This window comes from Notothenia coriiceps, unplaced genomic scaffold (assembly GCF_000735185.1).
Source record: "Notothenia coriiceps isolate Sejong01 unplaced genomic scaffold, NC01 NC01_scaffold00007710, whole genome shotgun sequence".
Lineage (NCBI taxonomy): Eukaryota > Metazoa > Chordata > Actinopteri > Perciformes > Nototheniidae > Notothenia > Notothenia coriiceps.
Window position 1 is genome coordinate 1 of NW_011340411.1, and position 8674 is coordinate 8674.

The 8674-nt window shown below is 37.9% G+C and overlaps 1 protein-coding gene across 1 annotated transcript; it reads right to left on the reverse strand.

Moving 5' to 3' along the window:
• Positions 1-3: 3 nt before the first annotated feature.
• Positions 4-2108, reverse strand: LOC104944244 (eosinophil peroxidase-like; the record flags this gene model as incomplete). The annotated part of the gene is made up of 8 exons (XM_010769755.1): positions 2069-2108; positions 1884-1943; positions 1698-1785; positions 1329-1504; positions 1018-1150; positions 536-674; positions 250-456; positions 4-159 (listed from the first exon to the last, which is right to left on the reverse strand). Coding segments are annotated over exons 2-8 (957 nt in total), but the record flags the coding sequence as incomplete, so codon positions are not given.
• Between the last annotated feature and the right edge of the window lie 6566 nt (positions 2109-8674).

Sequence of the window (8674 nt, forward strand, 5' to 3'; positions counted from 1 at the left end):
CAGATCCAGGAAGGCCGTCAGCGCGTTGATCTGCTCTCTCTTTTTAGGTTCCCCGCCAAAATTGAAGGCGGAGTATCCTGAACCGCAAACAGGGGCCGATCTGAACGCAGGGATGCAGCTGTTTCGGCCGGTGGGCAAGCGGGGGTCGCCGGGAGGAATCTGATTGTAGGAAAGAGTCCAAGAGTTATGGTGGGAAGATTTTAAGTGAAAACAACATGTATATATTTATTTTTGAGCATTCAAACCAACCGGGATGGGTATGCATGGCTCGATTTTCTCACAGCTCTCGTCACAGTTGATGCCGTTGCTGAAGGAGCGGATGCTGGGGGAGAATGGCGTGAAGGTGAGATCGTGGTCGTTCCATTGACCAAACATGGTCACCATGTGAGTGTATTCTCGGTCGTTGACCACGCCTGCGTCTGTTGTGCTCAGAATGTTGTTGGACACCTGTCGCACCTGAAGGTGGAGGACAACTTGGTTTTAATTTAAATCTGCATTTACGTATATTAATCAAGGTGAGTATTTGCGATTTGACGTCGTAACCAGTGGGGAGCAAGAAGTTGTTGAATCTTCGAGTTCTGTCCCAGCCCTTCGGTTGGGAGATGGCGTCGTCATATTCAGCAGGAAGCCAGCGGGCGAAAGGGGTGTTGGAGGATCCGAGGCGCGGGTTTTTTCTAAAAGCAAACAGAAAACAGTCATGTTTGGAAACGCTGCTTGAGAAATCCTAGGTTTACACATCTCTTGTGGTGTATGGCTCAAGATGTTTAGGTGTATTTCAAAAGAATTTCCTCTTAAAATGTAAGCCACAATTGTTCTAGTAGACCTTGCAAGTTTCCACTAAATCAAAACAAATTGCTTTTTTGGAATGAATATACAAATGAAATACAATTTCTTTTTACATACTGTACATTGACAATGTATTTTTGTCCAATATGGTGTTTGAGAAGTCAAAATAAATGAAAATGCTTCTTAGATTAAAAAGTGCATTTTTTCAAAAAACATTTAGGTTTCTCTTACATGTTGTTGCAGACGCTGTTGGCTGTGCGATACGTGTTGAGGTTTGGTGTTGTGCGGCATGAAGGAAAAGTGACTTGACTTGCACATCCAGTTATTTCTGACAGCTTATTCAGGTCCTCTTCAGAGAGCAAATCTGTACAAAATATATATTTAATAGAGTCACATGTCTGGTTCATAATTGCAGCCTTGAAATGCTCCGTGCCTATATTACCAAATGGTAAACCTCAGAAACCAGGAAAAGTTGTGAGAAAACAATGTGATCTCTGTGTGTGTCTGCAGGTGTTCTCTTTGTTTGGTGCCACATGTCTGACCTGTCACATTGAGTGAGCGTTTGTGCACATGATGCACCCTCTCCTGTAGCAGACGGAGGGTTTGTGCCATGTAGTCTGCAGATCTCACAGCTGAGCGTGTTCCACCGCGAGGCTGCTTCAGCAGGCGGAGAGCATCGTGAGGACGCACCACTTCTTTACGGACCCGTCTCAGACTCCTGGAGGAGAAAAAGTCACAAAATCAAACAATGAATTTAAATTGTGTTATTTTTTGGGAGAATCCGTAACTTTTTCCATACATTTTTCTGAAATAATGCAATAAATGGCTTGCATGCAAATTAAAAACTCTTTAGTGTACATGATCGCAGAATTATATTAAAATATAAATTACTATTTTCAAAATGAACTCACTCTTCTCTTGAGTACTTGTAAGCATCGTCAACAATTTTCTTTGCCTCCTCAAAACAAGTTTGAAGAAGAGGACTGCCGAGTTGTTCCCCTGCGAAGAACACATTGGTCAAATATCGCAATCATTTGGAATTAACCAGTAATGTTACACAAATGGAGAAATGAAACAGTGAATACGATGTAGCTTACCTGCTGGTTTGGAGTGAGCAGGAATCAGGCATACGCCCAGCAGAGCAGAGAGAAGCATCTCTAATAAAAAAATAATAAAAAGTCAATACAAAAACTAAATCTAAAGGTGATTGTGAAAAGCTATGTTTTAGCATAATGTTACCCCAAAATATCAAAACTTCCCAATAAAACACAAATGTTCTTACCTGTGTCTGTGAAGACTCCTGTGAAGATTTGAGTTGCTCTTGAAAATGTGGAGTGTGTGATGCTGTCTCCTTCTTATACTCAGCGTGAGGCCTCGATGCCTCGCCCCTGAGCTGATTAAGTGAAGATAATGTCCGTAAAATGCAGTTCCTTCTTCCTTCTCTCCGTGCTCCAGCAAACCCTTCACCCTTATCAGTTATTGTTTCTGGTCAACTTAAGGCAAGGCAAGGCAATGTATTTGTATAACCCAATTCAAAGAGCTTTAAAGGATCAAACAGATAAAAACACAATACATTTGTATACGGTCAATGTGAGAATAAACACATAAACACACAATTAAAAGAAAGAAAACCATGTTTAACAGTTCAAAAAATAGAACATTAAAAAGCCATGTTAAGAAGAAATGTTTTTAGACCTGATTTCAATTATTCTAAAGTGCTAGCCATTCTCAGATGTTCTGGGAGTTTGTTCCATGCATTAGGAGCTTAAATGCAGAAAGCTGCTTCCCCACGCTTTGATCTCACAAATGGAACAGTGAGCCGGCCTGCACCTGAAGACCTGAGGGGTCTGCTGGGTTCGTACCGCTGAAAGAGGTCCTTGATATATTTGGGTCCTAGCCCGTTTAGTGCTTTATATGTGTGCAATAAAATCTTAAAATCAATTCTATCACTCACTGGAAGCCAATGCAGCTATCTCAGCACTGGAGTAATGTGATCTTTTTTCTTTGTCCGGTTTAACACTCTGGCAACAGCATTTTTATTTAGTTGGAGTTGACGGAGTGATTCTTGTGTGATGCCTGTGAAGATGCTGTTGCAGTAGTCAAGCTTGCTAAAAACAAATGCATGGACCATTTTTTCAAGGTCCTGCATGGACATAAGGTCTTTAATACGCGAGATATTTTTTGAATGGTACTAGGCTGATTTGTTGATTGCTTTGATGTGGCTGTTAAAATTGAGGTCAGAGTCTAAAATGATACCTAGGTTTCTTGATTGACTTTTGGGTTTGAGTGATAGTGATTCCAGGTCTGCAGTGACTTTAACTCTCTCTTCTTTGGTTCCAAAAACAATTACTTCGTTTTTTTTCGTATTGAGCTGTAAGAAATTACGGCACATCCAGTCATGTATTTGTTTTAGACATGTGATCAATAAATCAGTACGACAGTATTCATCTATAGAAACTGATATGTAGATTTGGGTGTCATCCGCGTAATTATGATATGAAATGTTGTTATTTTTAATTATTTGAGCAAGTGGCAGCATGTATACAAGTTGAATAGAAGAGGCCCGAGGAACTTACTGTATGTGAAAACTGTAATGTTTAATAAGTAACTGCATTATATTATACTACCATTTACAGTATTTTAAGTGGGAAGATAAGTAAGTAATCTGTTAAATACATTATTTTCATCGTTTTTTGTTTTTAAAGCATTTTTATACCATTGAAAAAAAAAGTCTACTTTTTGACATTCTGTGGATACATTTTTTTATTTTTTTATTTGGATCCAGTCTTTTTTTTTAACAGGGGAAATATTTTGTATCCCAAATGTTGGAAAAAACACTTTTTTTTACATATTTTTGATAGCCAACAGTAAACATATTAGCAGCACTTTGACAGTTTTCTTTATATTGCTTGTTTACTGATGTTGCCATTTTGTGGCTGATGGCCCTCAGTGTTACCACACATAAACTGACTTGATGTCTCAGAGTCTTTAAAAAGAGGAAGGGATGAATCGACAGAAAGATAACTAATTGCCATCTATTTTTTAGTAGTTGCAGTAAGTATTTTTCCATTCAAAATATTCACACAGAGGATCGGAGGTAAATATTTTGTTTGTGTGAGACGTTGGGTAATGTTCACCTTTCAACTGTATGTGTTGGGTTGTGTGAGAAGCCACAAGATTGCTATAGGTACAAAAGCCCTTTCATAGTTGTCACTCAAAACTTTAAAACCAAAAAACAAATGCTGGAGAAAGCCGTCGACCCGTGAAGAGACATTGCGGAACAATGACTTACTGACTGTCACTGATTAATGTTATTTGCAGGGTGTTATATCAGGAACTATTTTAGTCCAAAACACATTTAAAAATCTTTAAAATGTTTCTATTCTAACAACCTATTTTTATTTAAAGAAATATTTCACTTTGTATGGCCGTCAGTTGCTACAGCATGACTGAAGTTGTAGGTCCATACAAAAAAGTCAAATTTCAGTTTTCAATTTCAACCCAACATGTTATTTTATCCGACATTTGAGTTGTCATAATTAGAATAAAAATGGACAGATACCATATAACAAAAATATTGGTTGATCCTTAAATAAACGTATGTGGCAAATTGAATAAAAAATTCCCTAATTTAATAACAAAGGGACATTTCATAACAATGGGACATTTCATAACAATGGGACGGACAAACCCGGAAAGATTATTAAAAAAATGTTTTAGTAATGTTTAGCTCCTCTATGTTTATTTGGAGCTCCCAGCTTCCGCGTTGGCAAAAGTCGGTCCCCTGCCGGAAAATGATTTGAAATAAAACTGTTTATCGATTACTAATGCCTCCTTTTTATTTGTCCGTTTACATTCTGTGTGACAATAATATAATGTGAATCAAAATGTATTTATTGACAAGTCTTTCCAGGCAAATATTAATGTTCATTTAATTAATTACTCTATAAAATGTTGATCAATTGATAGATTTGTCTTTGCACATCATGAATGAGCATCATTCCCCCCCCCCTTACTTTATAACGTTAAGGCAATGTGAAATAAACAATAAAAATAGTCTTACCATGCAGGAGAAATAATATTTAAAACCCTTTAATTTCATACATTTCAATGAGAATTACATTTTAATGCTTTTTTACCAAAGTAAAGGGTCCCTTTTCTCTCAGAACATCATTGTGTTTGCAACATGCGCCACAGAGTTGCTCTAATCATTAACAGTTCCCTCTTTGGAGGAAGTAAAAAAGCAGAAATGTACAGCAATGGCTGAAACGCTATTAGTCAACCTGGGGGTGTGTTCAAGACCAAAGGGTGCTGTTGGGAAATCCAGCTTTTATAATCAAGCAAAGATTCTGATCTGTCATGGAAAGAATATCGTAACTCAAATTGACAAAAAGCCAGGTTATGTGTAGTTCATCATTTAGTGAGTTGCAGCTTCAACAATGCCCCACAGTTTTCTTGGTTTATTCAGTGTAATTCCCCTAATCCAGGAAGCAGAGCCGCTCAGGAAAAGTCAACGAGTCATGAGTCATTTATGATAACAATAACAAAAGTTAAATAATACAAACCTCACCTTTACTACGAACATAATAAGGATGCATTGTATTTTGTACCGGAGCAGTAAATGATAGGTGTCTTTTTAACCAGACCGAATCACGTTAAAAGGAATTTCCACTTGCAGAAAAAACCTATTGCATATGAAAAGCAAGAACATAACTGCAGAAGCTTATGTGTTCAACCATGTGCAAGACTGAGGGCTTATTAACATAGATGCAATTAGCACAAAACAAAGAAATATGAAATAGTAGCTGTTTTTGACATATAAGATAAATGCAGCTTTCTCATTTTGAAGACATCCTGTCCAAAAACAATCCATGTTATCAAATATCAGCATCAGTGTGTACAGTCGAGAAAAGTTTCAGTTTCACTATAAACAAAATGCACCTTATTATGATCAGCTGTTTGTTATATGCACGACATCTCATAAGCTTACGAAAGCATTAAGACATATTAAAGCCTTTCTTTTTATGACTCAAAATAAACAGCAGCCAGTTCATTGTATTTGACCCGAGTGTCAGGTCAGCAACTGCGTGAGTTTAGTTTGGTAATTTCTTGCTAAACTTAAAACCAGATTGAGGTACACAAGGCCAAATGTTGGTTTTCTCTCTATGTTCATTTCCTTTTTTCACGGACAGATTAATTAAGTTCAGTGAGGAATAAGCTTTACTGTATGTTTAAAATATACAATTTTACTAAAAAAGGATGACATATCTTGACTTTAACTTGCCCACTTCACCACTGTGTCGATTATGTGGATAAACACAATGTAGTGAGGTCTTATAGTAGATATATGCGTTTCAGATTGGTTTATATATTGTGCGTGATTCAGCAGTATTTCCTTGTTGTTGGTGTATTATTTTTAGTAATAATTAACCTGGAGCTTTTTCTTAAACGCGTAGTTTCTGTCTCAAATTCAGAGCCTGCAGGCAGCCGAAAAAATTTGCAAAATGCCAAAGCCATTACACAAGCTAAGCAGACACAAAGAAAAGGTACCAGGTGGGAAAGTTAGAAGGACGATAGGAACAAAATGCCCATTACTCTTCCAGACAACTATTATGACGCCAGGTGACAAACATACAAGATCAGTCAACAGCACACAAATACAATTCCAGAGCTTTCTACCCTCAGTCTCTTTCAGCACCTGTTTTACTTCCCCTCTGTTAAAGGCCGCTAACATCACTATATGCTCAACAGGAAGTACTATGTTGTATATTTCTAAACAGTGGTAGAAGAAGTATTCTGACCTTACTTAAATAAAATTACTAATACCATGCTGTAAAAATACTCAATTACTAGTATAAGTTCTCACTAACATGTTACTTAAGTAAAAGTAAGAAAATATAATTAGCAAAATGCAGTTATTAAACGCTAAAGTAAACAATACAGAAATATCAGAAATATATATAATTTTTAAAACACCTTATTCAAAAAATTACTATAAACATTATTCAGATATTTATACACGTAGATGCCAATTCAAAAAGCGGTTTACCATTTGGCTTTATAAACTTTTGTCTCAGATGAATAACAAAATATCATATTTGATAAACTATGCCAAAATCTTAATTTCTTAAGTAACTAGCAACTAAAGCTGAAATATTAAACAATATTACAACAAATATTTGGATAGTAGTGGAGTAGATGTATAAGGTTTATAGTACAAGTACCTCAAACTTGCAATTCAGTACAAATATTTGACTAAAGTAGTAGCACTACTAAGATCAATCTATCTTACTAGCTTACTTTATCCTTGTAAAGAATACATTTCCAGTTAGGCACACTTATCTGAGGCGTGCTGCAGAGTTTTGAATTACTGGAATGACACACTGATACTCACTACACCATAAACTGCTGTTTGTAAAGATATGCCTTGGGATATGTTTGGAAACCAAGTAAATGAAGATAAACGGTAAAAAGCCACAAATTGACAGTTCATCTTTAAAGCTATGGGCAAAAATGATCCCTTTTGAAAAAGTGATGTACATCAAACATATTTAATCAGAGTTCGCAATTAACCATGACCGCCAAGATACATCCGGTCTCTCTTGAGAATTGCAGACTTCAGACTTCACAACCACTACGGCCCCTGGTAGACACACATAACAACAAAGACTAAAATACCCCTGTTGTGCAATACCAATTTTCCCGGTTGCATCTGAACAATGTCAGCAGGCACCAGGTAAAGGCGAGACAAAACAGAAAGGTGTCGAGGAAATAAAATGAGTCACGCACGCGAACAAGATTAACTTGAGACGGTTGACATTATGTTGGCAGCTTGGGTTTCTAATAACTACTGGCAACAAAAAAATATAACACCTTAGATAACTAGAAAATGCATTTCCTGCAGAAAATGTGTGCGAATGCTATAAACTGTGTACATTTGTGGCTGAATTTAGCTGAAAATGCAGAAAAAGCTGAATATGTTATTAGCTGAATGGCATTTAGTAGCTTTTAGTAGCTTTTAGCTGTGGTGTTATTGTGCTGTGTGTGCTTGTTAGCCAATAGTAGTGAAGCCCTACGGACACGGTTCAGTGACGTCATAGGCAGGGGACAAAGGATGGAACCAGCATGTGAGCTTGGGTTGTACGAGCATGTGAGCTACCAATAAAAGGACACGTAATTGTGACAGTTGAACTCACGTGTATTATTGAATAACACGACATGGTGTCAGAAGTCCTGTCGACATTACGTGGAGTGAGACCGGAAAAAAAAAAAAGTATTGTTTGAAGCCAATAGACGGTGAAAAGGAAGAAAAGGGACATGGCAGGCAAAAATGCTAACGGAGATGCAGCGCGACCCGCGGCGGGACCGAGTGCTACGTTTAGCATCCAGCCACCGGAGCCTTTCGACTTTTCAAGACCGCAGGAATGGGCCAAATGGATACGGCGGTTCGAGAGATTTCGCCTGGCAAGTAATCTGAACAGTAGCTCAGAAGAGAATCAAGTCAACACATTAATATACTGCATGGGAGATGAAGCAGATTATATTTTACGTGGATTGACTCTCACAGCGGCTCAGAGAGACACTTACCAAGGTGTCAGGGAGGGCTTACAAGGCTTCTTCGTTGTCAAGAAAAATGAAATATATGAGCGAGCAAAGTTTAATATGCGCAGCCAGGGAGAAGGTGAACCAGTGGACTCGTTCGTCACAGCTCTATACGCACTAGCGGAGCATTGCAGCTACGGCGTGCTACATGATGATCTCATTCAAGACAGGCTTGTTGTCGGATTGATGGATAAGCGGCTGTCTGAACGGATGCAACTGGACTCAGACCTTACCTTGGGAAAAGCCATTACCATGGCTCGGCAGAGTGAAGAGGTGAAACGGCAAC